At 29.9% G+C, this 18,813-nt stretch overlaps 4 protein-coding genes across 4 annotated transcripts; all 4 read left to right on the forward strand.

Annotated features, from left to right (window-relative positions):
• The first annotated feature begins 1,386 nt into the window (after positions 1-1,386).
• LOC145753505 (high affinity choline transporter 1-like) lies at positions 1,387-4,582 on the forward strand. The gene is made up of 9 exons (XM_082569908.1): positions 1,387-1,552; positions 1,631-1,776; positions 2,157-2,277; positions 2,372-2,523; positions 2,745-2,885; positions 3,086-3,239; positions 3,345-3,577; positions 3,968-4,114; positions 4,196-4,582. The coding sequence occupies exons 1-9, from the start codon at positions 1,387-1,389 to the stop codon at positions 4,580-4,582; spliced, it is 1,647 nt and encodes a 548-aa protein (XP_082426034.1).
• An 873-nt stretch (positions 4,583-5,455) lies between these two features.
• Positions 5,456-8,694, forward strand: LOC145752284 (serine/threonine-protein phosphatase CPPED1-like). Its single transcript, XM_082568542.1, has 6 exons — positions 5,456-5,629; positions 5,962-6,051; positions 6,511-6,627; positions 7,267-7,549; positions 7,946-8,171; positions 8,240-8,694. Exons 1-6 carry the CDS (start codon positions 5,572-5,574, stop codon positions 8,378-8,380), a joined length of 915 nt encoding a protein of 304 aa, XP_082424668.1. The 5' UTR covers positions 5,456-5,571; the 3' UTR covers positions 8,381-8,694.
• A 122-nt stretch (positions 8,695-8,816) lies between these two features.
• Positions 8,817-11,114, forward strand: LOC145752285 (serine/threonine-protein phosphatase CPPED1-like). Its single transcript, XM_082568543.1, has 6 exons — positions 8,817-9,012; positions 9,224-9,313; positions 9,625-9,741; positions 10,002-10,284; positions 10,365-10,590; positions 10,665-11,114. The coding sequence occupies exons 1-6, from the start codon at positions 8,955-8,957 to the stop codon at positions 10,803-10,805; spliced, it is 915 nt and encodes a 304-aa protein (XP_082424669.1). The 5' UTR covers positions 8,817-8,954; the 3' UTR covers positions 10,806-11,114.
• A 458-nt stretch (positions 11,115-11,572) lies between these two features.
• On the forward strand, positions 11,573-18,560 carry LOC145752115 (putative ATP-dependent RNA helicase DDX49). The gene is made up of 11 exons (XM_082568331.1): positions 11,573-11,723; positions 13,220-13,429; positions 13,837-13,951; positions 14,468-14,566; positions 14,973-15,068; positions 15,345-15,485; positions 16,313-16,490; positions 16,965-17,112; positions 17,586-17,674; positions 17,758-17,829; positions 17,894-18,560. Exons 1-11 carry the CDS (start codon positions 11,600-11,602, stop codon positions 18,002-18,004), a joined length of 1,383 nt encoding a protein of 460 aa, XP_082424457.1. The 5' UTR covers positions 11,573-11,599; the 3' UTR covers positions 18,005-18,560.
• Positions 18,561-18,813: the final 253 nt, after the last annotated feature.

The raw sequence follows: 18,813 nt of genomic DNA on the forward strand, positions 1-18,813 counted from the left end.
AAATAGGTTATAAATGCCCAGTAACTATGCTGCTGATTAAAGGCCGGCTCAGCAGGAGCCCATACCTTTTTAAGCGCATTCCTCCAGAGCACTACAGCATGAGAGCAGTGGGAATTCAACCCACAACCTAATGGTGGTGTAGCAAGTGTTTTTGACACTACACCACGCTGCCGGTTTTATGTGGTGTATGCTGCTTAAACCTATATTCACTGAGTAATACTACATTTCTTTATTTTTTTAGTTTATTGGAGTACTTTTTATGGATCCAAATGTATATGGTTCAGTTATTTCGTTAGTTTTAACTCTGGCTTTAAGATGCGCTTCTGGTGAGCCTCTAATAGGTTTACCTGGGTTGTTTACCTTTCCTGGAAACCATTCCCCGAACTCTCAATTCCCAACTAAGACTTTTATAATGTTGTTCTGTTTATTTACCCTGGCCCTTTTCTCGTATGTTTTCAAGCGTTTGTTTCAGACGAAAATTATACCGAAAAGGTTTGACTTTTTGGATTCTAACTTAGCTGGCAAAGGTAGGTGTTACATAGATGGAAAACTTAACTCAGTGGAGGCAGTATGTAACAGATCGTTTATGACTATGGAACAAAAGAGTTCCCTTATTGGCAAATCATAAGAATCAAATGGCACATATTTTGCAATCATTATTATAGTTATTAACCAAATAAGTAATTTTTTTTAGTTTTAAATAATATGTGTCTATTAAAATATATTATAGTAAATATCAATTTTTATAGTTATCTTATAGAATTGTACCATATATTTAAATTTTATTTTTAGTAGCAAATGTTATATAATTTGTATGCAGTAAAAAGTTCAATTATAAATTATAACTTATAGTACTTACTCGTATAGCTATACTAACTGATATGTTTTATTTCAATCTATTCCCTTATTTATGTTCTTATTGTATAAATGCCTATGTAGCGCTATGGTTTTTAAAACTTAAATAACTCGCGTAATCTGAACAGCATCTTTAGTGTCTTACAAAAGTTATAGATTGTATTGTTTACGACAATAGGTACAGCAATTTTCGAAACAAAAATATGGTAAATCCTAAAATTTTGTTAATGATCACCAATGACTTACATTATATACAAACTCTTTTATTTTATATTGGAAATATTCTAATTTAAAATGGTATGACAGCCAAAGTTAATATTCAATAAAAATGTATCACAGGAAATCCTCTGTAACTTACAAAGTCAGTCTTACCTTTTTTAAATATAAGAATGTAGCCTAAAGCTGCAAATTTGCATTAAGTCGGGATTGCAAAAAAATTAAAAAACATATTTTAACTTTTGCTTAGCGAGAAAATCAAAAACCCCACAGTTTTAAGGCTTTAGTTGCCAGTAAAATAAGGAAACAGAAACCATGGTTAACATATTAGGCGTTGTTTTAATTGCGACCTTTTTTGTGGGCATGCTTTTATTTGGAATACTTGTGTCATGGAGAACTCGAAAATCCGGGCAAACTTCCAAGTCTATTATGATCGGCAACAAGGACATTGGAATAGTTGTTGGAACCTTAACACTGTCAGGTAGAAAAGTTAAAAGAATTGGTTGTAATTTTAAGAAAAAATATTAATTGCGTTTTTTTTTCAACATTTATTTCACAGCAACTTGGGTTGGGACAGCTTACATGTTTTCAGTGTCAGAGCAAATTTATACGCCAGGTGCTGGCCTTATATGGATGCAGGCACCATTTTCTTTTATGGTGTGCAATTTTGTTAGCGCCTTTATTATTCCAAAGTTACGAGACTTGGTAAGTTAGAAAAAAGACATACTAACTTTTTTGAATAGTTGCGTTATCGATTATTACATTGCCAACTAGCTTTTGGCTTGGTTGAAGTTACTTTTGCATAGAATTATCAAACAAAAGTTACGTAACACTATTTTAGTTCTGACGTTACAACATTCTTTGAGGTTAATAAAAATCTATGTGGTTAAGGCATATAAAGTACGTGTTTACTTGTGACGCAAAATTAAATGTTACGTAATCACCGATCTGCTGATTCTGAACTTTTAATCGGTTGGTGGCTAAATACCTTCGAAAATCACCGATTTACGATCACCATTTTGATTGGGACATTACTAGTATTACTGTTTGTTAAGCAATGTTAACCTGTGATTGCTTATATACAGAACTTTATAACAATTTTGGATCCAATGGAAAACAAACTTGGAAAAGAAATAAATACAGTTTTCTATTTGGTGGCTTCATCGACTGACCTTTTTTGGCTAGCTGGCATTCTGTCTACTTTAGGTAATGCGAGTAACAAGATTTATAACGCCCCAAGGTTCTTTTATTATTTTGTAACTTACAACCAAAGTTATAATATTGTTCTTACTTTTTCCAGGTGGATCCATAACGGTTATTACAGGGTTAGAAAGTGACACAGTGGCAATAATGATATCGGCATGCTTTGCTGTAGTTTATACAATGTTAGGAGGATTGTATGCCGTTGCATATACCGATGTCTTGCAGTTTTGTCTTATTATCTTAGGCTTGGTGGGCTAACATTTACCAATCTGTTATAAAAATAACAACTTCCTTAAAATAGTCACTTATTAAGCATTTTAAAGTGTTTAAAAGTAAGGTACCTTTTGTAATTTTTTTGCAGACTTATGCAACATCATCTGTTTTTGCATACGAGTTGTTACTGATTAAGGTCCTTTTTGTAAGAATCCTACTCGAAATTAAAATTTTAATTAAGGTGAAAATTTTTAAAGATACTTGTTACACCATTTGTGTTAACAAATCAAGCAGTGGGAGGATTTGCCGAAACATTCCAAAATAATTCTGCTACAAGCTGGGTCGGAACATGGGACGTAAATCAAACCGGGTACTGGATTGACAGCTTTTTAATGCTGGTATATTTTAAATTTATTGCCTTGTATTTAAATGAATATATAACATAATTGCAGACGTTTAGTATTTTACATGACATCAATACAATTGCTTTGATTTTTAAATACAGTTAGCAGGATGTCAGTGTTTGTACAATTAACCTGGCATTAACTTCCCATGTGTTTAGCCTGATAAGTTAAACCACAATTCATGTTTTTTGTAGAGTTTAGGATTTATCGCATACCAAGGACTGTATCAACGCGTATTTGCTATGAAGACCATGCGAAAGGCGCAATTTGCAACGGTTATGTCTGGTATTATATTCCTATTGGCAGGAGTTCCTGCATTTCTAATAGGAGTAGCTGCTACCAAAACAAGTAAAAACCCCTTGTTTACCTATGTAACTCAGCATTTATACAATAAGTAAAGTAAACTTTACTAATTTAGTTTACCAATATTTAGTATTTTTTTGCTTTTTTTAGATTGGACGATGGCTGGTTACATTGACGGTGTTTTAAATGACAACACGCCATTCGAAAACGGCCAAAGCAAGAACATATTTCCTATTATGATACAACAATTGGCGCCAAGTGCGATAGCTTTCATTTGCTTAGCAGCAGTTTCAGCAGCCGCAATGTCATCAGCTGATTCCGTCATTTTGTCTGCGTCAAGCTTGTTTACAAGAAATATTTACAAAGCTATAATAAGAAAAAATGTGAGAAGTAGTAATAATTAGTCATTTAATATTATTACTTTACTGTTAATATTTTAACATGCATTTATGTTTGTTTTGTATATATTTTTATCGTCGATGTGGAAAAGTCAAATGCGCGACTTAAACATGGAGTAACATTACTTACTTCGAACTAGTCTCGAGTTGCCTATGACAGTTTGGTATATTATAGGTTATAAATTCCCAATAACTATACTGCTGGTTCTGCAGGCTCAACAGAAGTTTTTACCGTTTAGAGCTCGAGGGCTCCACAGCAAGAGATCAAAATGGGCTGTGTAAAACTAAGTTTTGGTAGAAGAAATTACTTTTAACATGCTGAAAAGTTAAATATTGGTTATATATATTTATATATATATATATCTATATTATTAGGCTTCAGATCGGGAGTTACTATGGGCAGCCCGGGGAGCAATGCTTTCTATTACAACTTTTGGAGCAACTTTGGCAACAGCTCTTAATTCTGTTTATGTGATGTGGGTTTTAACTTCCGATTTGTTGTACGTGTTACTATTTCCACAGGTACATAGTAAATAAACATTATTTAATAGAGTTTATATTCGATTTATGTTAAACTAACATATATTATTTTATATTTTTCAGTTTATCGGGGTTCTATATATGGATCCAAATGCTTATGGTTCAGTTATTTCGATAGTTTTAACTTTGGCTTTACGATTTGCTGCAGGCGAGCCTCTGGTGGGATTACCTGGGTTGTTTACCTTTCCTGGAAACCATCCCCCGAGCTCACAATTCCCAACTAAGACTTTTATAATGTTGTTTTGTTTATTTACCCTGGCTCTTTTCTCGTATGTTTTCAAGCGCTTGTTTCAGACAAAAATTATACCGAAAAGGTTCGACTTTTTGGATTCAAACTTAGCTGGTAAAGGTAGGTGTTACATAGATGGAAAACTTAAATCAGCGGAGGCAGTATGTAACGGGTCTAAAACGCAAGTGGAGCAAAATAGTTCCCTTATTTCTGAAAAATAGAAATCAAATAGTTTATATGCTATTAATATTCTCATTATTAACTAATTAAATAGAGTCTTGTATAGCACTAAATGTCATCTCATGTCTTTTAAAATTTTTCTATGCGTATAAGTAAAAATTCATTTTGTATACTTAAATTTATAAATTTTGCTATATGTTAATATTTTGTATGCAGTAAAAAAGTTCAAAAGTACTAACTTGTATATTTAAGTCCTGTTTGCTTATTTATACTCTTACATTATGTTGCACTACAAGTTGTATTTAAATTATTAAAATATTTTGTTGTTACGTACTTTATGCAAACTAACTTAATTTACTTTTTAAGATAAAAAGCTCAAATGTTACGGCGGTTGAAATTAGTCTACCATAACGCATGTAGCTTGCAAACGACAATGCGTATTTAATTAATTTTCACCAGACATTTGCGTCACAAAGTTTCAAGTTACGTACGTGACAGCTTTTAACATACATCATGAAAAATGTTTTAGTGGTGGCCAAACGGTAATACTATGGAATCGTGAAGGTCAACTTTATAATTTGACGCAGTAGTTGGGACTGGTTTACGTCTTTGCCTGCACAAGTAAATTAACTTACCCGAAGCTATTTCTAGTCGACAGGCGTTATAAAAAATGGCTATAACAAGTTAGATAATAGACATACCCTAGCAATAAATTGAACGTTTTAATATTTCGTATTTTGGAAAAATTAATGCAGAATATTAAATCTAAATAACAGCACCTATTGTATTACATATAATATTGTAAAATTAGTTTAATAAACTCGTAATAAGTTAGGAATTTGTAATAAAAAACATTAATTTTAAATTTGGGAATTAAATAGGGAAATTCCCATAAGGTAAACATTCCTTACAAATTTTTGCATACATAGTTAATTTGATACGACCTATGGCACGTTTTTTATAGACAACTGGCGTAGATTTTGTTCTTTTGTGCTTAAAGTAATATAACAGAACTGTTAGATTATCAAGAATGTCGTCGTCTCCGTTCGTAAAAGCACAGAATGCTCAAATAAATGGATTTACTGAAAGTAAGTTTGTTCGTGAAATTCTTAAACGTTTTTTTATTATTTAAAAAAAATGCCAACAGCATCGTGTAGTAGTCAAAACACTTGTCTACACTACATGAGGTCTTGGGTTTGATCCCCACTGCTCTTATGCTGTAGTGCCCCTAAATAAGCCTCTATAAACAGTTAAACTCCTGCTAAGGTAACACTTTATTAGCAGTCTAATTGGCAGGCAATCATATTCAATAATATCCTAACTGTCAAAGGCACCTTAAGACGGAAAACTGATAAACTGTCACATAAATTGGAAATCTGAACACATATTAAAACTTATTTTAATTTTTTTTTGCATTTAGATGAAGAAGGAAAATGGACAGAACCACATTTTTTTATTTTTGCTACTGATACCCAACCTGGTTTCATGGATTTAGTTGATGGAGGTGACGGTAAGTAAAGGTGTTTTATGTTAATTTATAAACTAAGGTCCTGGTTTTGATTCCCACTGCTATTATGCTGTAGCGTCCCTGACTAAGGTCTATAAACGATATAAACTTCTGCTGAACTAACACTTAATCAGCATCTTATTTATCGAAAAAAAAATTATAATTAATAATATATATTTCAAACTGCCAAAGACATTTTGGGACTGGGTTGGGTTAACAGTTATTACTGCATGTTTAGATTGTGAAGTCGACCTTTCCACATTGAGGATAAATTAATATAAAAAAATTAACAGAATGGTTATCATGCAATTTTGATCAATAATATCCTAATCTAAAATGCCTAAATTGAGACCAGGTTACTATTGTTACTCTATGTATAGACCATGAAGTAAATCTTTTTACACCAAGGTTTTTTTATTTTGTGAAATTTCACTATAAATACTTTGAAAAAATTTTTTTCAGGTTCAAAATGGGACACAGAAATAAAGCAAATTGAACAATCAATGCTTGCAATAAACTCAATGAAACCAAAACCTAAGTTTTTGATGCTTGGTGGTGATCAACTACAAGATCTACCCGGTAAAAAAATAATTTTCAAATTTCTTTGTTAAGTTTAATGACTTTTAATATGGAAATACTGGTTACAGTTTAATGTCGAAACAGTTAAATATTTGCACCTGGTCTTAAATTGCTATTTTGTTGAATAGTATTTAATAAATTTAAAGTTACATAATGTAGGTTTTGCACTTTTTTAAATTTGTTTTATAGAATTTTTTTTAAATAGCGGCAATTAGAATCAAATCCATTACCTTGTATAGTTGTGTATAGATTATAATTTTTATCCAATGAATCACACATTAGTGAGTGTAATAATTGCTAAAAAAATGTTTTTATTGCAAACTTACCGGCAGTGTGGTGTAGTGGTAAGAACTCTTGCTACACCACACATGAGGTCGTGGGTTCAATTCCCACTGATCTCATGCTGTAGCGCCCTTGAGTAAGGTGCTATAAACGGTATGAACTCCTGCTGAGCCAGCACTTAATCAGCAGCATAATTACCGGGCAATTATAGTCTCTATAATATCCCAAACTGCCACAGGCAACTCGAGACTGGGTCGGAGTAACTTATGTTACTCTATGTTTAAGTCGCTCATTCGATTTTCCCACATCGAGGATAAAGATATAAACAAAAAAAAAATAATAATAATTTTACAACAGGGGAAAAATATAGAGAAGCCCAACTACAAGATCTAGAGAAGGCATTTTCAATTCTAGACAAGAACATCCCAATTTTTCTTGTTGGAGGTAACCATGATGTGGGTAGAACTCCTACCAATGATACTATGGTTGAATACAACGAGAAATTTGGGGATGATTATTTTACATTCTGGGCTGGCGGGGTGTTTTATTTGGTTCTTAACAGTCAATTTATGTATGACAACTCTGAAACTGAAGAGTTGTCTGTGAAACAGGAAAAATGGTTTCAGGAGCAATTAAAAAAGTAAAAAATAATTTTTACATTTTTTTTTGTTTAAAAAGTTTAATAAACATACAGACAGCATGGTGCAGTGGTTAAAACACTTAGGAGGTCTTGGGTTTGATTCCTACTGCTTCCATGTTGTCTTATCCTTAAGTAAGGCATTATGAACAGTGCTTTTACAAAGTCAAAAACTAATCAGCAGATTTACTATTGAGCAATTATGTTTCATAATTTTTCAAAGTAATAAAGTCAACTTGTGACTTAGCCATGGAAACAAATGTTACTTCAGTTAAGGCCCTTAAGCTAGTTTTTTCACATCAAGGATAAAAAATGACTTATATTTAAGTTGTATTCTAGCTATTACATTTAAAAGTAAACCAGAATTACAAATTCCTTATTGCTTTAAATAATTTTTAGAATGGAAAACATGAACTTTACTCATGCTGTTTTATTTCTTCATATCCCAATTTTTGTGGAAAATAGTGATGAAGAAGACTGTTACTTCAACATCCCTAAAACAAGAAGATGTGATTTAATTAGAGAGGTTACTGATGCTGGTTTCAGTAAAGTATTCTCAGGACATTACCACAGAAATGCAGGAGGTCTTTACACTAAAACCTGTGAAGATGGATCAACAAAAACAGTATTATATTTTTCGAAATTTTTCACTTTTTACGGTAAACCCATTGGTAAACTAATTTTTTTTTGCAGTTTGAAATGATAGTGTCATCAGCATTGGGCCAGCAGTTAGGAGATGGTAACGCTGGGATAAGAATTGTTAAAGTCCTTAAAAACTCAATAGAGCATCAGTATTATGATATTGCAGATATACCTTCAACAATCGAACTGTAAAGATTTAAACAAAATTCTTATCCTCAATATTTTTTACTTTAATAAAATTTTGTCGATTAGGAAATTTCTTCAAAGCAATTGACTTACTCTTTGCAAGTCTAGTTTAAAGATATATTATATTTTTATGTTTTTTATATGCTAGAAACAAGCCATTCAATGTAAATTTTTGCTTTTTTGTACTTTTATCATTCCTGTCAGTTATTAGTTTTATTTTAAATAAACCAACTTTTTCTATAACCAATATATCAAAGCTGTCGCATTATTTTAATACCTTAATCATGTACTGTAAATTTTATTTGTTTATATAGTTACTTAAATACTGCACATTTTTTATTCAGCAAATTGTGCAACTTTCTTGTTTTTTAATATTGTTTTAAGTAAATATTTGTAGTAAAGTTAAGTTAGCCAAACTTTTAATTTGTTTTACATAATATAATAGCCTTTTGTTATACTTAATATGCTATTTTATTCTATCATGTAGTGATATTATTATTTGGTTTATTTCAAAAAATGTTTTTTATTAGCAAAGCAGGTTTATTAAAATATTGCAAAATTGGTTAATACTGTTACTATAATGTCAGTTTACCCATTTTTAAAGGCTGAAAATGCACAAGTAAAAGGCTTTACCGAAGGTAAATATTATATACAAATATTGTTGTTTTTATATATATAAAAAAACACAGTTTGACAATAACTTATTTAAGTAAAGGTTTACACTTAATACATCATTTACTGAATATTCTCTATTTTGCATAACAGGCATGGTAAACTTGATTTTACCAGCATATTATAATTGTGTGATTTACTTTTTTAATTAATTAGTAGAAATTTTTTTATTTCTAGATGAGGAGGGGAAGTGGCAAAAACCATACTTTTTTATTTTTGCCACTGATACCCAACCTGGTTTAATGGATATTGAAAGTGGAGGTGATGGTAAGATAACAAGTTAATGTTTATATTTAAAATAGCTAAGTTGACATTTCCTGTATAGAATAGAACAATGGCATTAAGTTATTCTGATATTTAAATTTCCAATTTGTTTCTTGGGCAGCATGACTTTATAGTGCCTCACTAAAGACGTTATAGCATAAAAGCAGTGGTGATCAAACCCAGGGCTTTATGTAGTGAGCTATGTGGTGCAATCATTAACCAATGCCACTTTTATTATTGTATTAACCAATGCCACTTTTATTATTGTAAACCTATTAGGCTACTTTTTCTAAAATAAAATGTTAAAATTTTAGGTTCAAAATGGGACCAAGAAATAAAGCAAATCGAACAATCAATGCTTGCAATAAACTTAATGAAACCAAAACCTAAATTTTTGATTCTTGGTGGTGATCAAGTGCAAGATGTACCTGGTAAAACTAAACAAAAATTTACACAATGTTCTTCAGGATATTGTGTTATTTTTTCTATCTATTTTGAGGGATTTGTGATCATTTAAATTCCATATTTTGTAGTCTGATTGTTGTTATATTTTTGTTAACTTAAATTTTTAGTAACTTTTTTTGTCATTTGTCTTTGAAATTTATCATATAAAGTTGGCCTCTCCAAATAAAATAATATATAAATATGTATTAAAAAACTTTAACATACTTAACTTTATTATTTTATAAAGGGAGAAAATACAGAGAAGCCCAGTTTCGAGATTTAAAAAAGGCATTTACAGTTCTGGACAAAAATATCCCAATTTTGCTGGTCAGTGGTAACCATGATGTTGGGTTGACTCCAACTAATGACACAATGATCGACTACAACCAAAAATTTGGGGAGGATTATTTTACATTCTGGGCTGGTGGTGTGTTTTATTTGGTTTTAAATAGCCAGTTTATGTTCGATGATTCTGAGACAAAAGAGCTGTCTGCTAAACATGAAAAATGGTTTCAGGAGCAATTGAAAAAGTAAGTGTTTTAAAATTTCCTTTTAGGGCTAGAGATTTGGTGTTTGACCTTACAGCATTTTAAATTTTTTTAATTTTTAGAATGGAGAATATGAATTTCACACACGCCGTTTTATTTCTTCACATCCCGATATTTCGTGAAAACATTGATGAAGAAGACTCTTACTTTAGCATCCCTAAAACAAGAAGATATGATCTTATCAAGGAGGTTGTTGATGCCGGTTTCAGTAAAATATTTTCAGGTCATTACCACAGAAATGCAGGAGGTCTTTACACTCAAATTTGCGAAGATGGATCAACAAAAACAGTATAATATTATATTTTTCGAACTTTTTCACTTTTTACGGTAAACCCTTTAATAAATTAAATTCTTTTTTCAAGGTTGAAATGGTTGTGTCATCTGCATTAGGCCAGCAGTTAGGTAAAGACAATGCTGGGATAAGAGTGGTTAAGGTTCTTAAAAACTCAATAGAACATCATTATTACGACATTGAAGATATACCGTCCACAATCGAACTATAAAATATACATGATCTTTATTGTTTGTGTTTTTAATCCTAAAAGCTTATTTTGTTTAGCATTTTTTTTAAAAGTGTCGTGTTTTAATCTTTTTAGTTGTTCATAAGCAGCAATTTTATATATAACTTTTATTTGTATTTATGCAATTTTAGTCTGATATTTAAATTTTACCAAATTTTTCTTCAAACCACAAAAATTTTTATCACAACCATCATCTTCATGTTTTTATAATCTTTTTGCAATTTTTTTTGTATTTTAACTTTATATGTTGTCATCAATGTGAAAGATTACCCAGTGAATTAATATAATAAAAACCATTTCCATCTTCTTGTCCTAAATTTGAATAATATTTTGGGTAAGGCAAATATTTAATAGTGTTTTTAACATTTTTTTAAATTTATGTAACGTAAAGGATGATTTAAAGGTATAAAACATAAATTAGCCTAGCCCTTTAACTGTTTTTTTTGCTAAACAGAACCTGGTGCTACAAGTAATGCCTTAGTTAAGGTCATAAAAGCAGTGGAAATCAAACTTACAACCCCATGTAGTAAAACCATGTGGTTTAATCACTACACTATATAACAAATTTAATGAAAGAAAACGTTATAAATATTTAAAATAAAAAATAATCGTCTTCTTTAAAGTGAATTTTGCAGTTTTTAAAGAAAAATGGGACCCCTTGCCTCAAATAATTTTTTCCGCGTTTTGGGGATTTATTTACTCCGCATTTTTCCGCCCATGCCTTCGTTATTTTTTTTTAACAACGTAAACATTTTTTTTCCCTTAACTATTTGACTATGGAAAACGAGGGTTTTTTCTCGGATTTACCTTTAAATCAATGGATGTTGGATCATTTAAGTACATTAGGATTTAACAGACCCACTCCTATACAATACAATTGCATTCCGCCTATATTAGAAGGTAATATTTTTTTTGAATAATTTTGCATGTTATTTTTTATTTGTATTTTACATAACCTTTGTTAGACTGTTCAACTTTAGCTAATAGTCTGCCACTGACAGTGGTTAAAACATTCATTGGCTACCACAACATGACAGCATAAGGCTTCGAGTCCAATGCCCACTGCCTGACTGCGGTCTAAATTTACAATTTTTACAAATGCCTTTAAAATATTAAAGTCTAAAAGTTTTTTTTAATAAAACTAAGACGAGAACAAAATAAGTGGTTTGTTGTGGTGGTCAGAACACTAGGCTTTGCCATATGAGATCCTCGGTTCGATTCCAACTGTTATTTTTCCCACTGGGCGAATATAATTAATGGTAACCAGACACTTCGGCCCCCGGACACTTCGGCCAAATTTTTTTTTCAAAACAGCGGGGATTTTGCATTTTAATTACCGCGATAAATTTTATTTTTGCGTAGTTATATACAGTTTTTTAGACAGTATTTGAAACAAAATAAGCAGTAAATTAATATTTTTTTTTAATAATAATGTGCAAGAACATGTTATCTTTCTTTTGCCGTGTCAATTTTTTAATTTTACAAACTAAAACCTATAAAAAACTAATTTTGAAAGCGCGCGCTTTTAGGTGACAGAGGACAATGCATAATGATATCTCGTATTTTGCCAAATAGTGCCGCCTTTCCAAACAATATTTGAAGAAAATAGAGCGTTAATTTTTTACACTGAGGATTATGCATAAATATGTTATCTTTCTTTTCCCGTGTCAATTTTTTAATTTTACAAACTAAAACCTATAAAAAACTTATTTTGAAAGTGCGCGCTTTTAGGTGACACAAGACGATGATGCATTATGATATCACGTGTTTTGCGAAATAGGGCCGTCTTTCTAAACGATATTTGAAGAAAATAGATTATTAATTAATCATTTTTTACACTGAGGAATGTGCATAAATATGTTATTAGTTATTGCCCGTGTTAATGTATATAAATTTATATACTAAAACACAAAGAATAAAACGTTTAAAGAGTTGCCAAAAAATTTGTTCTGCAAAAAAACGGCAGGGAGTCGGCGATGAAATTCCCGTGTATGAAGTCAGCGTAAGACCATATTTTACCGATATTCAAAATAAAATTTTGCATAAAGTACAGTATATATAAAAGTTTTTATTGGTTGTTACGTTAATGACATATGTTAGTCATAAAATTTTGCAGGCCAAAAGCACCCATCTTTCTTTCGTTTTAAAAAAAGGTTTTTGAAACAAAAATCTTTAAAAAATCAAATATTCCAAAAACCAACATATGTCATTAACGTAACAACCAATAAAAACTCCCCGCTGTTTTGAAAAAAAAATTTTGGCCGAAGTGTCCGGGGGCTGAAGTGTCTGGCATTCTAATTAATAATATCTCAAACTGCCAAGGCAACTTGTTGCCAAGGCAACTTGAGAGTCTTGGTAAAAAATTTAATTAATCTGTAACAAAACTTACATTACAGGTAAAGATGTTTTTGGATGCTCTAAAACTGGAAGTGGTAAAACTGCTGCATTTGCTCTTCCAATTCTACAAAAACTATCAGCAGATCCATATGGGGTGTTTTGTTTAATTCTTACCCCAACAAGAGAATTAGCATATCAAATATCGGAACAGTTTGCAATTATTGGTCAACCTATTAATGTAAGAAGAAGTGTTGTTGTAGGTGGAATGGGTAAGTCCATGTATTATTACTTTCTATGTTAGTTGTTTAGGTATTTATAAGTAGTAGTTTATAGCCTGCCTTACAGTCATTTTTTTTTTAATTGTCATAACGTAGTCACAACTCTATAACTAATATTTGCTCATGCTAATTTACCAAAAACAGCAGTTTTAATTATTTTATTGGCCTATAAGTTGGACATACATATTGTTTACATAGCTTCATTAAATAGAATTTTTTTGGTCTTTTTTTTGGCCTTTTTTTAGAATTAATTTTCAATATGCTTGCATATACATACTAAGGACAATATTAATGGTAGAAAAGCAGTATATACCCTTAAATTGATTTTTTTAAAACTGTCAGAAAAAGTGTTATAACAATATATATAATTTTTTTAATGAAGACTGAATTTTGTTTAGATATGATAACACAAGCATCAGAGTTAGCAAAGAAACCTCATATTGTTATTGCAACACCTGGAAGATTAGCAGATCATTTAAGAAGCTCATCCAGTATAAAACTCAACAAAATAAAGTAGGCAATACAAAATAATTAAATTTTAAATTAAATTACGTCATTATATAAATATTTGCAACTTGAGAAAACTTCCACTGTCTTTACATAGCTAAAAGTATAGCACATTTTTTTATTTATTTTTGATTTGGGAAGTTCAATTTCATATTTTAAACACTGAGTTACATTTTTTACTTTGACCTAGTCTCAAGTTGACTCTGGCAGTTTGGGATATTCTTATTTATTGCCTGATAATTAATCTGCTAATTAAGTTTAGATTTTGCAAAAATTAGTTTTCACTAGTAGATAGCCCTTCCCACAGATTGTGGTAATATTTTCTCTCAATAATTTACCCGTATCACAAATGGCAGTTTTTTATTTTGCGGGCTACAAATTGTACATACATAGCTATAAATAAGTTTTATTATATATAGATTTAAGCTTTTTGTCACATTTAGATTTTTAACTTATTGTATGCTCTATAGTTGTGCATATTGAAGACTCTTTAATTTTATCATTTTTTAATTTAATATTTAGATTTTTAGTACTGGATGAAGCAGATAGATTACTTGATAAATTAGATGGAGATTTTACTGAAGATTTAAATGTGATTTTTAATGCTTTGCCAAAAGAAAGGTAATGCATAAGACTTTATTTAAGTACATAAAAAGCCTAAAAAATATTTGTATAATCACATCATTTGTTATAATTTTTTTAAATTTATTTTTTCTCTATTTGGTGAGGTTGACTTTACGACCTAAACATAGAGTAACATCAGTTACCCCAACTCAGTCCCAAGTTGCCTTTGGCAGTTTGGGATATTATAGATTATAATGCTTGATAATTAAGCTGCTGATTAAATATTGGCTTAGCAGAAATTTACTTAAGGCTCAAGGGCGCTACAGCATGAGAGCAGTGGGAATTGTACCAAGGACCCCATGTAGTGAAGACAAGTGTTCTGACCACTACACCATGCTGCCAATAGAAAATTTTATAAATAAAAAATAAAAAAAATAATATAACTTCTATACTTTATTTTTAGGCAAACTTTGTTATTTAGTGCAACTCTAACTGAAACCCTAAATGAAGTAAAATCGCTTTCAACTAAACAACCCTTTTTCTGGGAAGCCAAAACAACGTAAATTTTGATCAATTTTGATTTAACTTTGTTATATAGTCCACTAAACTTTAAAATTTAAAGTTTATTAAAATAGATTATTATTTTTGTTGGTGGTACTGAGTTTAATTCTTGCTGCCTGCTTGGTAATTAATTTTAAGAGAGAGAATTGCTTTATGAAAATTAAAAAAAATTGTTCTATGAAAATTCGTTTTATAAAAAAAAACAATTATGAAAATTTAAAAAAATTGTCAACAAGAAATTGAAAATTATTTTTAATTATATTTTTAATTTTAGAGTTTCGACAGTTTCTCAGTTAGACCAGCGCTACATATTAATACCAGAGCATGTTAAAGATGGTTATCTGGTTTATATTTGTAAGGATTTACTGGAGAAAAACCAGAATAACTCTATCATGATATTTACCAAAACTTGCAAGTATGTTTTATGTGTTATAAGTTTTTAATTTATATAGTTTATTCACCTATATTTAATTTAAATTTTTTTTTAAATAATTATGTTTCTTATTTATACTGTCTTTGATTATAGAACCCTTTATTTAAAAATATTGTAAACCTTATTTTTTTGTATTTATTTATTTTTTAATTTTTTTAATATAGAAAGGCTGACTTTACATCCATTATATAAATATCATTTGTTACTCTGAACCAGTCCTGATTAGACTTTAGCAGTTTGGCTTATTATTGATCAAAATTCCTTAATATTTAAACTTCTGATTGTTTTTCACTTGGCAGGAGTTGTTTTGTTTTTTTAACGAACTAGTAATTGGCGCTACAGCTTAAAAGCAGTGGGAATTGAACTCAGGACCTTGTTTAGTAAAGTTAAGGGTTTTAACTTTACAGCTTTAAAAAAGAAAAAAAAATTAAATAAAACTGGTCAATACAGAGCAGTAGCGTTTGTTAATTTTAAATGCTGGTTAAAGGTCCTGGGTTTGATTCCTATTGCTTTTATGCCGTAGCACCCTTAAGTAAGGTGCTATAAACTCTGTAAATACCTGCTAAGCTAACACGTAACCAGCAGCTTTTAATAAGAGAGCTCTTACAACCAATTCTATCTCAAACTGCCAAAGGCAACTTTAAATCGTGTCAGGGTAACTAATGTTAACCAATGTTTGGGTCACAAAGTTTATATACCCATACTGAGGTTAAAAAAGGTGTTTTTTTATTTCATTTTTTTGTCAAATAATTTTTAAGTTAATTAATTTGTTTCTATTTTTATAACTCAAATATTTTTTTGATTATTAGAAACTGTCAAATATTAGGTATGTTGCTGCAAAAAGCTGGTTTCCAATGCGTGGTGTTACATTCAATAATGAAACAGCGCCACCGGTTGGCAGCATTGTCCAGGTTTAAATCTAGCACAACTAAAATTTTAGTTGCTACCGATGTCGCTGCCAGGGGCTTAGATATACCTAAAGTACAGGTATTATATTTTTTTAACTTTTTTTATTTTCAATAAAATAAGAAATATAAAATTGATTTTGAAATCATCTAGTGCTTTATCCATTACCCCATATCGTAAAAATAGATTTATTAATAATGAAGCTTTTTTGATATATATCTTTGTTCTGGGTGTAAGAAAGTCGAATCCGCGACTTAAACTAGAGTAACATCAGTTACCCCAACCCAGACTCGAGTTAGAGTTTGGAATATTATAGATTATAATTACCTGCTATTGCTGCAGATTAGGTGCTGGCTTAACAGGAGTTCATATCGTTTATAGCGCATTACTTCAGGGCATAAGATCACTACAGCATAAGATCACTGGGGATCAAACCCAGGACCTCATGTAGTGTAGGAAGTTAACTACTACTAATAACTATAATATTACAAAGGCATAGATTGTCATGAAAAACTTATATTCTTTTAGCTTTTAATATTAAAATCATATTTTTAGGTAGTAATAAATCATAATATTCCGGGAATGGCAAGAAATTATATTCACAGAGTAGGAAGGACTGCTAGAGCAGGTAGAAGTGGGATGTCGATATCTCTTGTTACTCAGTTTGATATTGATAGAGTTAAAAGCATAGAGGAACATATAAGTAAGTGGATTCTTAAGTTAATTTTACTTGTTCTGCTAAAGTTATTTTTACCGATAAATTTTATTTTTGTTATTTCTGTTAAATAAATACTATTAAAAAAAATTTTTTTTGGTAAAATGTTTATTTATAATTATCTTTGTAAATTGCTTTTTTTTGATGGTTTTAATTTTTTTACCCATAGTTAGTTTTTTTTTCTATTTGTTTATTTCGGGTCGACTTCATGGCTTTGGCATAGTGTATAATTTGTTACCCTGACCCAGTCTTAAGTTGACTTTTTTAATCCTTCGATTTGTTTCATACCATTGATATTTCTTACTCAAAGATGCTACAGTATGAAAGCACTTGGTATTGAACCCATAACCATATGTTGTATAGCCAAGTGTTTAAATTACTACATTATGTAAATTATGTTATCTAAAATTAAAAAATAACAGATTTTTTATTAATTCTATTTTTTTGTTAAATGAATTTAGACACAAAGTTAAAAGAATATCAAATAGATGAAGATAAAATTGTCAAAATCTTAACAAAAGTTAATGTAATGAAAAGAGAATCTGAATTAGTAAGTAATTAAAATTTCTAATTTTTATTTAATTAAATATAATTGTTTTTTTAAATACTAAAATAATATCTTTTTTTTACTAGATGCTTGAAAATAAAAAATTTGGGGACAAGCGTAAAGTAAATAAAAGAAAAGCTTTAATTTTGGAAGGAAAGGTAAAATATTATATTATTCTTTTTAGTTTATTTTGTTTGTAAAAATATATAAATTATTTTTTAGGATCCTGAAAAAGAAATTGCAAAAGAGAAAAAATTAAAATTTAAGAGAATAAAAGAAGAAAGAAAAATGAGAGAAAAAAGAAAGTTATTATCTGAAACAGAAAAAGTTTAATTCTCTCAAACTTTCCTTAATTTTTTTAGGTAGTCAAATAAAAATGCAAATTATAATATCCCAAAATTTCATTGGCTTAAAACTTTAATTTTTCTGAACTACTACTTTTATAATAGTTCCAAAACTGATGTATTTAATTTCACATCACTACCACTTTAATACCGGTCAAGTTTTTATAATTCCTATATCAACAAACTTAACAAGTTTTTCATATAAAATAACCGACAATAAGTTAGGTGTCATTATTATAATGATATTGACATGTACTTATATGATTGAAAACGCTTAAATTACTGTCGTTCGCTCAAGAGCCCGCGGGGTGGTTTAAAACTTTTATTTTTGAAGCTGGAATCAATTTAAGCGGCATGAATTTAAAATAGTAAAAGTGTATGGAAAGATGACGCAAAAAATTGAAAAGTCTATGCGCTAAGCTGTTTACAATTATAGCACATTCAGTTTTAAAGTTATAAAGACTAAATATTCAAAAGATAAAAAAATTATTGTCTTTAAATTTATTAAAGTACTTTTAAAACCCTTTTAAAATTGATTAAATAAAACCCCAATTCAAGTAAATAAACCTTATTATTTTATTAATAAATCTTGCTAGAATAATAATTTTACTAATAATAATAATAGAAATTGTATCAATAGGCGAGGCTTACTAACTTATCAAAACATGCTTGGGCTATTTAAAGGTTAGGCTAGCATTATTATATCGATAACTATTGTTCTGGTAGTAACAGTTACACGTAAAATTTACATTTAAAAAGGAAAAAAACAAGTAATAGTTCAGGTGTTTATACTTTTTA

The sequence above is a fragment of the Corella eumyota genome, chromosome 5 (genome assembly GCF_963082875.1).
Source record: "Corella eumyota chromosome 5, kaCorEumy4.1, whole genome shotgun sequence".
NCBI classification, from domain to species: Eukaryota; Metazoa; Chordata; class Ascidiacea; order Phlebobranchia; family Corellidae; genus Corella; species Corella eumyota.